The 13,009-nt window shown below is 55.7% G+C and overlaps 1 protein-coding gene across 2 annotated transcripts in view; it reads right to left on the bottom strand.

Moving 5' to 3' along the window:
* Nucleotides 1-8,402: 8,402 nt before the first annotated feature.
* SZT2 (SZT2, KICSTOR complex subunit) overlaps nt 8,403-13,009 on the bottom strand; it is an 83,375-nt gene continuing 78,768 nt past the window's right edge. For both annotated transcript variants that reach the window (XM_027838185.1, XM_027838184.1), the window contains 7 exons: nt 12,793-13,006; nt 12,548-12,704; nt 12,171-12,293; nt 11,652-12,078; nt 11,459-11,575; nt 9,720-9,788; nt 8,403-9,629 (listed from right to left, as the gene is read on the bottom strand). In XM_027838185.1, coding sequence (XP_027693986.1) covers nt 9,486-9,629; nt 9,720-9,788; nt 11,459-11,575; nt 11,652-12,078; nt 12,171-12,293; nt 12,548-12,704; nt 12,793-13,006 — 1,251 coding nt within the window. In that variant the 3' untranslated portion in view covers nt 8,403-9,485. The remainder of the gene's footprint in view (nt 9,630-9,719; nt 9,789-11,458; nt 11,576-11,651; nt 12,079-12,170; nt 12,294-12,547; nt 12,705-12,792; nt 13,007-13,009) is intronic.

Here is a 13,009-nt window from a genome sequence, read left to right on the forward strand (position 1 = left end):
GTGATGGAGAAGGAGGGCTCGCCCTCCCGGGCGCCCCTTGCTCCGAACTCGTGGAGGGGGGCGGGGTCGTTCACCTGGGCCAGGTGTTCACCCTCCTCCCGCGCAGCCCCGGCTTTCTCTCTGTGCCTCCTTAGCGATCCCGGGCATCCGTCGTCGTCCTCTCCCTTGTGGTCCAAAGATGAGTCTTCAGACAAAGAAACCAGAAGCCAAGAAGGAACGGAGCGCTTGGAACTCGGCCCTGCCCTTAATTACCCTTCAGTTACCACGGTGCCCTCTCCTCCGTGCAGCAGGGCCAGACTTCCTCGGAGCCTTTGTTAAAAAATAACAAACCCACCCCTTTTGTTGTCCTTCACTTCCCCCCTCCCCCAGCAGCTTCAATTCAACCCCACCGGGAGCTGCTTCTGATGGGGCTGTGTCGAGTCTGGACCCCAGTACCTGCCATCTTCCCTCAGCTGGCTGTCGGGGAGCTCCCTGTGTATCCACATTGGTTTCTTCAGACAAATCCCTTTTTTCCTCCTCACTGGAATTTGTTCCCTTTGTGCCCTCAGACTTTACTAACTGAGTTTTTCCCATCCCCTCCTGGGCTGATCTCCCCTGTGGAACTCTAGTAAAGAGAATCCTTTTTGTCCTTCCTCTGACCCTCTTGCAATCTGTTCTCTCCAAACCTAGTGTGCAGGCCAGCCGATGCCTAGATTTCCAGTCCTCTTTCACACACTAGGAGGGGGGAGTCACTTCTCTCAAAGGTTCCCATCAGTCTCCTACCAGTCTCCTACCTCCACAGCAGAGAATCAGAGGAAGGATGGGATTTCCTCTGATTGATTCCTTCAGCTTTAGGATTAAAATAAATGATTAATTAACCAACCAAGGAACATTTATTAAACACCTACTCTGTGCCAAGCACTGAGGGTACAGAGAAAAAAAAGAAATATTCCCCATCTTTCCCTCCCCCCAGCTTATATCCCACAGTCCGAATTGCCTGATTAAAAATCGATGCAAAGTAATGGATGATGAGCTGGTGAGGGGCAGCTGTGGCATTAAGGAGGTGGGGAGGGGGTGGAGGTGGGAGATGAAGAAAGCCTTCCATCAGTCAGGGAACAAACATTTGTTAGGTGCTTACTATGTGCTAGGCACTGTGCTAAGTAAAATACCAGCAGAAAGACAGTCCTTGCCTTCAAAGAGCTTACATTCTCTTGGGGGTAGTCAACATAAAAGGAAGTAGAAAATGGCATGATAGATAAAACCTGGAGAGGAATGATACAGGCAGTAAACTTTTACAATAGCTGAGGTCAGAGGTGATGAGGGCCTGGTATGAGAAAAACACAACCTAGTAGATACCGAGGGTGAGCAAGAGGAGGCTGGTCCCACACACCCATCTCCTCTGTCTATGAGCCCCTCCCCTGGGCTAGGTCCAGGGCTAGGATGGAAGCTGGGACTGGGCCAAGAGCTGAGATGTCATGGCTAGAAGGGAACTGCCAGGAGAGGAGACTCCTTTTCCAGTGCAGGCCAGCACATTCTCTGCACCTCCGAGAGTCTTAGAGAGATACTTGGGGCATTGAGTGGTGAAGTGAGCCAGCAGGTGCCAGAGGCTGGTCCTGATCCCAGGCTTTCCCTCCGTGTTTCCAGGCTGGCTCTCTAATACTTGGTCACATTGTCCTTCCTGGGAGCCACAGAGGCAAAAGTGAGACAATCCATGCCCTTCGGGCAATTGTGCAGGAAGATGCCAAGTAGCTACAAGGAAGTCGAGGGGGGCACAATCCCACAATCCTCTCCCACACACCTGCTTCATTCTGATGCGAACACACTCGTCCTCACACTCTCCCAGTTCAGGAGGGAAGGGGGAAAGGAGGAAGGGGACAAAACACAGCGTTGACTCCTGCCTTTTCCTGGTCTTCCAGGCCAGCTGCTTCCCCTGTTCCTGGAATCCTCTACCTTCTCACCTTTGCCTTGTGGCTACCTTCAAAACTCAGCTCAAATCCTCCAGAAATGGGACATAGGGCTCTAGCTTGTACACAGCTGTTTGCATGTCTTCGTGGCCGACTGAGGGTAGGGATTATCTTTTACCTTTCTTTGTATTCCCAGAGCTTTGCACTGCCACTGGCACATAGTAGGCGCTTAATAGATGTTTATTGACTGGCTGACTTAAGCCTAAGGTCAGAAATAACTTCCTAAGGATGAGAGCCGTCCCGGAAAGGAAGGGACTGGCTCGAGATGTGGTGAGCTCCCTGTCCTTGGGGGGAATCTCCAAGCAGAGGCGGGAAGCGGGACTGGGGGTGGGGGGGGGGTGAATGGGTGGGTCTGCTCTGGCAGCGAGGACCGGTCCTTGCAGCCAGGGTGGAGTCAGTTGGAGACACTTGTTCCCGGGGCCAAGGGGGTGTGTGCGGTGGGCATGTATAGGAAGGGTCGAGGTCCTGGGCTTGAAGCTGCTGGGGAGAGGGGCAGAGTAGGCTCAGGGAGGCCGCCAAGGTAGACCTGGGGCTGGGGGGAAGGGGGATCCCCACGGGGTTTATTTCCGGTTAGGTTGTGAGTCCCGAATTCGCAGGTGGAGCGTGGGCGCCCTCTCGTGTCTGTGGAGAGGCCATGACAGAGCCCGTCCAGGAGCAGGGGTTGGAGCTGGAGACGCCCGCGAGCGCGCACTCCCGGAGGAACCTCCACGGGCGCCAGGCCGGCAGGCTCCTCGGAGGCGCAGGCGGCATGGGCACCTGTGCGCAGGAGATGGGGACGGCCACGGGTGCGAGCTCATAAAGTGCGGCCGTGGAGCTGGGCTAGGCGTGGGGCATGGGCACAGCAGCCGCTGCATGTGGTGGGGGCGGGTGGCTCCACACATCCGCCCGTGCGTTGGGGAGGGGGTCGCCACGGGTGCGGGCGCATGAAGTGAGGTGTGGGCACCGTAGGCGCTGCGCCCTGGCTGAGGGGCAGGGTAGGGGCGGGAAGGGTCGCCCCTTGGCGTTAGCGGGAGCTAACTCTGATGTGTGCTCTGCTGTTCCGTGGTGTTGGGATGGGAGGGGGCTAAGCGGGGCTGTCCCAGGAGCTGCATCTGGGGAGGTTTGGGGAGAACCCAGACACTCTTCTTGCTGTGGCGGGACCTCGGTCCGGAGGCCCAGCCCTCCACCTCCCAGGTGTGGCAGCCCCAGTGAGTAAAGGAGTTCCATGTCTCCTGGCCTGCCCCTTCCACCTCCAACATCTGTGAGGCCTGGAGTCAACTTTCCTCCAACTCCCCCCACTCCTCACCACGACCCCATTACTACTAGTTAGCATTTATGTGGGTCTTGCCAAGCACTTTGCAAATATGATTTCCATTTTTGTCCTTACAAGAACCTTGCCCCCACTTTACTGGCAATGAAACAGAGGCAGACCAAAAAGGCCACTTGTGACTTGCCTAGTAAGCTTCTGAGGCTGAATTTGAACTCATTTCTCCCGGTCCAAATCCACAGCTCTGACTCATAGCAGCCACCTGCCTCTAGGCTTGGTTGGGCCTTGGAGTCTGGAGCCGTAAGGCCCACCGAAGCCAAAGCAGGGAAGTGAGGGTGGGGTGGACTCGAAGCAGGGAATGGGGGATCCCGGAGTTACTAGCACCATTTCGATACTAGGTATTCTTCAGTGGCAGATTATGGAAACATCTGGGAATGCCTGGCCCCCCTCTGTGAACTGGGGTGATATTCCCTAATAACCAACCTGGTGTGTAGGGGATGTAACCGTGTCTCAAATGCAGGTCTCCATGGTGCTGGTGGCCCAGGGCTCTAATCAAGGGACTCCTAAGTTTGGAGATGTAATTTTCCTTTTCTCTACCTCCAGATCTGGATCCCCCCCTCTCCTCCTTGGGTCCCCAACTAAAAACATCACCCCAGCAGTGGCTTTGCTGCCTGGGTGGCTCAGAGAAACAGAACTGGCAATTGTCACTTGGGAGGGTGACTAACCCCAAGGAAGTGTTTTAATCTCTCATTGAGATTCCTCTCAGCCAAGAATGAGCTCCGCCTTGGGACTGCCGGAAGACAGAATTACATTGAGAACAAGAGGAAGTGGGAGGGATGGAGGAGTCCTACTAGTTGCTCCTGAACCCCCGACTATCAGGAGCCCCCAGGCAGGGTCTGTCACAATGAGTGAGGCCTCCAGGGAAACTGGGCAATTAACTTTTATTTCTGCTCAGCCTTCCCCCTTCTGGCCCCCAGACTCAGGACTGGGCAATCTTCCTTTACTTCACTAACACATGTCCCTGGAGCCCATCTTTGTGTTCTCCCTTGGGGTCTGCTGGAGGTGGACTAAGGAAAGAGGAGGCAAAGGCCAGATATGGGTGGCTCAGATGTCAAGGTTTGGGGGATTCCAGGATCTGAAAAACTGCAAGAAATAGTTCTGGAGTCGCTTTTCAGGGGCCTAAGACAGCAGGGTAGAAGAGAGAGGGAACAGTACCTGCTGGGCAGGGCTGGCTGACTGAGCTCCTTGAGCATGCTAAGATGAGAACAGAATCAGGCCAGGTCGGCAGCAACTTAGAAGACCTGGTTAAAAGGCAGAAGTTGACTGTTGGCCTCTCACTTCCAAGCTTTGCCCTTTTAAGAGGTATGATTCCATGGACTAACGCTGTATCCAGCCCAGTATCCAGTAGAAGGTCAAAACTGGGAACCAATCAACAAGACAGAGCTGCACCAGTCTTATTTCACTCTACTAAGGAAATGCTCTTTGGACGATGAAAGCCCAAAGCAAATATGACGAATAGCAGTTAATACCTAACATAAGGAAGGAAGATAGTAGGAGAGCCCAGTTACCTGGCTGACCAGGCCCAGGTGAACTCTGGCCTCCATCACAAGAGTCAGCAGACAGGATCACTGAGTGATACTGGAAACGTCACTGAGATGGGACTGAAAAAGGGCAAATGTCCTCATTTCCCAGAAAGGAAGAAAAGAGAGCCTGCAAACTATTGGACAATGAATTTGACTTGTATTTTGTTGTTGTTGTTTTTGCCTTTTTAAGTGAGGCAATTGGGGTTAAGCGATTTGCCCAGACTCACACAGCTAGAAAGTATTATGTGTCTGAGGCAAGATTTGAACTCAGGTCCTCCTGACTCCAGGGCCAGTGCTCCATCCACTGCACCATCTAGCTGCCCCTGAGAATATATTATTAAAGAGACAGATCATCTGGAGAAAGAAGCCGTGATTACAACCAGACTAACCTTGTTTCCGTTTTTGAAGGGGTTCACTAACCTGGCAGATGAGAATGCTGTGGATGTAGCTTACTTGGGTCTTAATAATAATTATTAAAAATAATAAACAATTTCTATGGCACTTTTATAGCAATTTAAGATTTGTAAGGCCTTTTACAAATATTATCTCACTTGATCCTCGCAACCCTGTGTGGTAGGTACTATTATTATTCCCATTTACAGATGAGGAAATTGAGGCTCAGGGAAATTAAATGACTTGCCCAGGGTCAAATAGCTAGTATCTGAAGCAGGATTTGAACTTGGGTTTTCCTAACTCCAGGCCTAGCACCTGTGTGCCTTATGGCACCATCTAGCTGCTTCTGGATGAAGATTCTGGAAAAGATGGAGAAATGTGGAACAGAAAATAATACTTGGTTACTGATACTTAAATAGATTCCAACCTGATTGCATTCCCAGACCTAGAGAGCATATTATTTAAATGTTATCTGGGAGGATTTTTCTCCCACAGAGTGCTTGCAGTGGTCTCTGTAAGGCCCTGTCCATGACTTTATCTGATAAAGACATACAGGTAGCATTCTTGCCAAATTTGCAGATGATACGACATGGTGAGGGATCACTGAATGACAGTCTGAAAAAGACCTTGGTCCAGACTGAATGACATTCAAGAAGCCTAAGTGTGAAGTCCGAGACAGGTTCACAAAACATCTTTACAAAACCAAGATAGAGGAGAAATGGGGAGAAGGCAGCACGTCTTAAATGAAGCTGAGTCAGCAGTGTGACGTGGCAGGTGAGAAAGCCAGTTGGACCCAGACTGCAGTCAACCCATCAACAAGCCCACATTAAGGGGAAGCATTGTAGAGGGGAAACGGACGTGTCCAGGAACGAAGGGGCGACAGGGCTTCTGTGCTGGTTATGCTACGTGTTGTCAAGTGAAGAGAATCCAAAGGTCAGTAATTAGAATAGTAAGAGACTCCAAGTCCATGAAGTGAGCCTACTTTACCACCCATCCAAAATGTTTGAGGACAATCTAAAGAGGAATCCAGGCTCTTTGAGGACAGGTCCAGTGGGGCAGAGGCAGGATCTCACAAACAGTATTCCACAGCAGAATAAATCTTCAGGGCAGGTGCAGGCGGATGGTTGAAGAGCCGGGCTCAGAGTGGGAAGCAGGCAGTGAGTGGCCTTTGAGGAAACTGTTCAGTGCTTTGCCTGACCGCAGCTTCTCCTGGAGGCAAAGGCCCATGTTTTTAATGCCAGTATTCTTCTGGTGATTCCATCTCCACCATCACCCTTGTCTCCCCTAATGAAGTGGCCCTTCTCTTTACCAAGGCCAACCCCTCTACGTGCACAAGTAATCTCTTTCCATCCCATCTTTTCCAGCAGATTGTCCCCGCCCTAATCCTCACTTTGATAATTCAGTCTTTCCGTGTCTACTGGCTGCTTCCCTAATGCCTACAAACATGTCGGGTCTCCCCATCCCCCCAAAATCTACTTCGATCCCCATTAGCTAGCATCCCACATCTCTCCTCTCTTTTGTGGCTACACTTGTGAAGGCCAACTCCAACAGCTGTCTTCCTTTTCTTTCCTCTCTGCAATCTGGCTTCTCAGTCACCTTTGCCAACCTCTATCCAGGTCGTTCCTCACGGCTCTCTCCTGGGCCCTTTTAGCTTCTCCCTCTATGCTTTTTCCACTTGGTGATCTCATCACTCCCATGGTTTCAACGATCACCTCTATACAGATGACTCTCACATCGACTTGTCCAGCCCTAATCTCCCTCCTGACCTCCGGACCCGAATCTCCAATTGGACGTCCTATTGGACACGTCTAAAACTAAACTTATCTTAAACCCTCCTCCCTCCCTGTCACCGTTAAGGGCTCCATCATCCTTTCAGTCACCCAGGCTCCTGACCTCGATCTCATCCTTGACTCCTCCCAGCCAATCTGGTGCCAAGGCCTGTCAAATTTGCCTTCTCTCCTCCAACATTACCTCCACTCTGGTACGGGAGTTCATCACGTCTGGGCTACTGCAATAGCAGCAGGTTATAACCTTTCTTCCATAAGTCTCTCCCTGCTCCAGTCCATCCTCCACCCAGCGACCCACTTCCTGCACTTCCTGCAGTGCAGATCTGACCATGTCTCTTCCAGGGTCAAGTATAAAATCCTGCTTGGCATTCAAAGCCCTTTCCACTCCTTCCACTTCCTACCCTCCCTCCCCCCATACTCTGGGATCCAGTGACATGGGCCTTGCTCTAACATCACTCCATTTCCAGACTCCAGGCATTTTCACGGGCTGTGCCCCCTACCTAGAATGCCCTCCCTCCTCACCTCCATCTCCTGGCTTCCTTCAAGTCCCAGCTAACATCCCACCATCCACAGGAAGCTTTTCCTGATCCCCCTCCCTCCATGCTAGTGATTTTCCTCTATTACCCCTCTATCACCCTCTGCATAGCTTGTCTGCCCCATTAGACTACAAGCTCGCCGAGACGGAGAACTGTCTTTTGCGTTGCTTTGTGTGTGTCCCGAGCATTTAACAAGGGAGAAAGCCCCTACCTTGGCACATAATAGGCTGACCATAAGACCATGCAGAGGCTGTCCTCAATAATCAAAAAAGACGATGGGCTGCTCCTGGGGCCAAAGGAGGGAGCCCTTGTACTCCATCACCATCCTTGCACTGTCTGGGGCCCCCTGTGGCCAATAGGATGGGACCTGGCCGAGTCACCCCGGACAGGCGGGTAGGATGAGGTACAAACAGCACTGGTGGAAGGACCAACAGCGGTGAGGTCAGAGATCTGTGTGAGTCATGGAGAGTTTCTTAACAGAGTACTGTGCCCCGCCCCTCCCAAGTGGATGCCTTAGAGAAGCCTTGAATGACAGCCTGCCTCCCCCTCCTGACTCCAGAGCGTCTGACAAGATTGGAGGGGGTGGGGAGAAGTGCTGGCCACCACCCCAGGACCAGAGAGGAAGGTGTGCGGAACATTGGCAGCGCTGGGCTAGGGAGGCCCTCTCATCCATCTTTCCGAGGCTGGACAATTCTACCATGGAGGCAGAGGAGGTTTACAAACAAGGTCCAGGGGGCTTAGCCCCGCAAGCAGGGGTGGAAAACCAACCTGGAGGGCTTCCAGGGCCCAACAAGGAGGGCAATTAGCTTCAAAGAATCACCAAGGTCAAGGAGGCTGATCTTGGGGGGGGGGAACCCTGATTGAATTCAACTTTATGTTATCAGTGAGAAAACTGAGGCTCAGAGAGAACTGACTTACCCTTGGTCACAGTATTTTATTGGGAGTGTCCCGGAATCGAACTTTTCCAGGCAGAAATAAGACAAAGAAGGCAGAGAGGAGAGTGAGAGCAGAGGGGGCAGGGAAGGATGACAGGTGAGCGTGCAGTGTAGCAGGGAGGCTGGAGACGGCTCATGTCCTTCCTGGTCAGGCCTCAGGTACACCCTGCCTGGGCCCCCAAGGACAAGCCACTGCATACAGCAGGCAATCACTACTGCCTGCCTCTCCAATCCCAGGATGGCCTCGGGGGTGGCGGCAGGGCCACCCCTCCCCATGGGCCTCAGATGCCTGCCCTGCCTAGGCAGGTAAGGCCTTGGAGAATTCTGCAGCCTGGCCCTGGGGTCCACTTGGGAATCAGGGAGCACCAGAGAAACTTTGCCATGATCCCCCAAAGTTCCCACTTTTCCCCACAGGAGCCCCATGAGGTGGATCTCCATCTTACTAACGGAGAAACTGAGCTTGAGAGACAGTGGCTTAGCCAGGGCTACCACAATCACTGGCTGTCCCCAAGTACACATGGGGGCTTTCCATCCAATGAACACAGGAAACTTCCCTGAGGCCAGAAAGCACTGAGGGCCTGCAGGGAGAAGGGACAAGCCAGCGCTGAGACCTCAGCGTGAGCAGCTCCAAGGCTAAGGGGCCCAGGTCCCCACGAGGACAGCAGCAGGATACGCCCTTTATTGTCAGGGCTCTGGTCAATCTTTCTTCTCTTTTCTATCTCCCACAGTGCCCAGCCAAGAGTCAGGGAGGGGCATTACATGGTGGCCGGCGGGCCCAGTCCTCTCCTGCCAGGGTGGGCATGTGCAGGGCTCAAGAGGTCCAGCCCCTGCCTGAGAAGTGGAAGCCTGGAGGCCAGCAGAGCACCACCCCTTCGTTGCTAGGCCTGACCCCGACAGGGGTTGGCCCGTGGTAGTCACCAGGATAGGGACCCCTCAGTCCAGGTGGTCAGGAGTTCTGGGACCCTGGGGGGAGGGTCGTCCCCCCCAGTGGTCGTCAGGGATGGGGGCAGCTCTGGGGAGGACTCCTGGTGGTCAGCAGGTCTGGGGAGCACAGCCCCTTCCTCAGAGAAGGCGAGTCCACAGGGTGAAGCAGGCTGTGTTGATGACAGACTCCAGGTGGTGGTAGGTGGAGACCAGCTGGGCAGGAGGGCTCTCACTGTTCTGGGGCTGTACAGGGAATGGCTCTCGGAAAACCACCGTGAGCGACTGGGGAGACAAGAGAGGCTGTGAGTGAACAGAGCGGAGACCGGGAGCCTTGACGTCAAGCCCTGGCACCCTGGCACCACGCCCGCTCACCGTCTTTCCTGAGTGAGAATCAAGAAACACCAACACAAAGCAGTCCGTGAACTTCTGGTTTAGCACCACCTGCGCAATGTAAGGGGCAGGGGTCAGAGCGGGTGAGAGCGAGGCCCAGGTCGTCCCCTCGTACCCCGGGCTGCCCCCGGTCCCCACTCCTCTGCCCGTCCTCCCTGTGCTCTCCCACCTGTTCCATCTCCATTTCCTGCTCCCAGGGCAGGAGCCCTCAGACCTCAGGGCACCTCAGAGGAGGCAAATGCTCAATGCTCCTCCCTCCTCAGGGAGTGGCCCAGAGGGTCTCATGTGCACGGCTCCCTGCAAGGACTGGTGGCCAAGAGTGTCCTGGGAATGGCTACAAGCCCTCCTCAGTCAACTGCAGCTGGACCCCGGGGACCCAACGTCTTCCTTCAAAGACGAAGCCCAGAAAGGCACAGGATCCTCAAGCCGCGAGCTGACCAAGGCATATCCCTCGGCGTGACCACCTCCACAGAGCCAAGGTCGCACCGGCTGTCTGGGCTGTTCAGTACTCTGCTGACTGGGCTGCTGAGCTGGCTCTCCACTTGGACCACTACTTCTTTTTCAGATAAACTTTTTTCTAGCCACATCTCTCGCATCTTGAATTTGGCAAGCTGCCTTTTGGGCCCAACCACAGGACTTGACATTTGTCCCTCCTGGGCATCGTCAGACTGGATCAGATCAGATCCCACATTCTCTCTGAAAGCAGCTCGGCACCCTGGGGGAAACTTCTTCCGATGCCCTCGAGGCAACACCAGGTTCCTGGCTCCCCTGGGATCTCTCCTCCCCTTTCCGCAGCTCCCTCCTTCCCATGGCACTGGCAGGCCATGACAATGATGTCACATGATCGCCTCACTCTGCCATGTCCCACGTCCCACTCCCTCACCTGCCGCTCTCAACTCACTGCCTCTTCATGCCTCTCATGTGTCAGCGGGGGTGGGAGTGGCCTCCTCCCAATGGTCCCCCCCCAATCCATTCCCCACATAATTCTCAATGACCTTCCTGTATTAGCACATCTCTGACTGTGTCACTCCTTCAAGAATCTGCCCTGGCTCCCTATTACCCCTAGGAAGGAGCTTAGCACTTCAAGCCCTTCCCAACCTGTCTCCATGCTCATGTCCCACTTCTCCCCATAACCTGTGACAGACACACTGACCTCCTTCGCTGTTCCTTGGAACTCGGCCCGGCCTGGAATGCACGGCCTGTTCCTCCTCTCGTCCTCTCAGAAGCCCCACCTTTGCTCAGGGCTCAGCCCTGACCCGCCCCCGTCCAGAAGCCCCTTCTGAGCCTTCTGGGTGCTCCTGTGCATGGCGCCATGCTGTGTCCCCAGAGGAGCGGGGTCCTGCTGTCAGCTGCAGGCCTGGGGCCCAGGCTGCTGCTCCCGGGAGTCTGACTGTACCTTTGCACCCGAGGTGCAGCCCATGATGTCCTGGCCAAGGGCCAGGAGATGCTGAGACTACTTTCCCCCGGTAGCCCCTAGCACCATCCTTACTGGTGAAGGGGCCGGCTTGAGGACTTCCTGAGCCCCCAGGCCTCCCCTCCTTCCTGGTCACCCCTGGGCTCTGCAGACTCGCCCTGACCCAGGCCACACAGGACTTCTGAGCCCAGCACGACAGCTCACTGACCCTAGGGGCAGGTCTTAGAGGGGGAATGGCAGGGACTGCCAGAGGACGGCTCAGCCTCTATCAGATGAGGGAGGGCCTCTGACACGGGGGACTCCTCACCAAGTACTGAGTCCCTGAATCCGGGCTCTGGAAGTGGCGGCAGCTCTGAGGGAAGCGGCTCAGGAGAACTTTGACGAGGCTCTGGTACCAGGAGACCGTCATGGACAGGAAGCAGTCCTAGAGGGAGCCATGTGCTCGGCCTGTGCCGGGGGCCCCCTCACTCCCCTCCCGCTCCCTCCTGCCCGGGCCTCACCAGCTGGGGGTCAATGTCCCCAATGGACTTGGCGTGCACGGCTCCCAGCAGTTCCTCCAGCTCTGCCAGGGCCAGTCGCCCGCCCAGCCGCAGCCGGTCAGCCCCAGGGGGCTCCAGCAGGAAGAGGCGCTTCCAGAGCGTGTCTCGGCGACAGTGACTGCCCGCCTGCTGCACCAGCTGTGCCAACAGCGCCCGTGCCATGCCCACCTCAGCGGCAAGAGGCGGGAACAGGGGGGCTGCTGAGCCTGGCTCAGGGGTGAGGTCAGACCCTTGCAGGCCTCCCCCCACCTCGCCAGGGCCCCCTCTTGACCCACTGGGACCTTCCGGTTCAGGGGCGAGGCGAGGGGACTTCCGGAAGCGGCGCATGTCAGCTGTGAGTCGGGGGAAGAGCTCCCGCTGGCTGGTGAGCACCACGAAGAACTGCAGGCTGGGGGGGGCACAGACATGGGCAGGCCGTGAGGCCTGGCCTGGGGGCTCCCTGACCCCCAGGCTAGTCTCCAGCCTCCCAGCCAGGCTTACCGGAGCACGTGTCTCTCTGCCTCCCCCTGCTCCTCGAAGGGTGCAGCGCAGTGACATACCAGCAGGGACACATCAAAGTCGTCCTGGTGGCGAAGGCCCTCCGAGTCTTGGTAGACGCCCGGACTACAAGGATGGATGGGTCCATGCTAGGCTGCTGCCCTCCCTGGCCCAGGAGGCATGGGGGGAGGGAGTGGGAGGGCTGCCTCCCCACACATGGGGGAAGGGACCAAGCATTACGAGGGGCAGACAGCATAGCAGCCTCACATTAGGCCAGGGCCCTGCCACAATGGTGGGGGCTCCTGGAAACCTGAGCCAGGTGAGCCTCAGGGAGCAGGACCTGCCAGGCCCCCGGCTGGGCGACCCTGGGGCAGCCTCACCTGTTCCACACAGACACCAGGGCGTATTCATTGTGTTCCGGGCCCCCGCCAGGGCGGGCCATGCGCAGCGGCTTCAGGTGGTAGGTGCTGGCGTGGTCGGCCACGTAATTGTAGAGCTGGTGTGCGGCGATGAGCTGGGTGGGGAGCTCCATGGTCCCTGCAGAGCAGAGGGGACCGAGGGGAGTGGGCGGCTGCAGCTGGGGGTCCTGGCAGAAGGGCGGCCTGAGCTCCAGCCCCACTCTTACCCTGGTAGATGTGGTTGCGGCCAAAGTTGGGGCCATCGGGGTGGTGAGTGAGGAAGCAGCGCAGGAAGCTGGTGAGGTGGTAGCCCTGGCGCAAGGCCAGGTGGGAGCCCAGCACGTGCTGGTGCGCCAGCCGCAGGTGGAAGTCATAGCTAAAGGAATGCACATGCATCAGGTCCCGAACCTTGTCACACTCTTCGGTGAACAGCATGGAGAGCTG

The sequence above is a fragment of the Vombatus ursinus genome, unplaced genomic scaffold (genome assembly GCF_900497805.2).
Source record: "Vombatus ursinus unplaced genomic scaffold, bare-nosed wombat genome assembly UNPS02014825.1, whole genome shotgun sequence".
In the NCBI taxonomy this organism is placed as follows: domain Eukaryota; kingdom Metazoa; phylum Chordata; class Mammalia; order Diprotodontia; family Vombatidae; genus Vombatus; species Vombatus ursinus.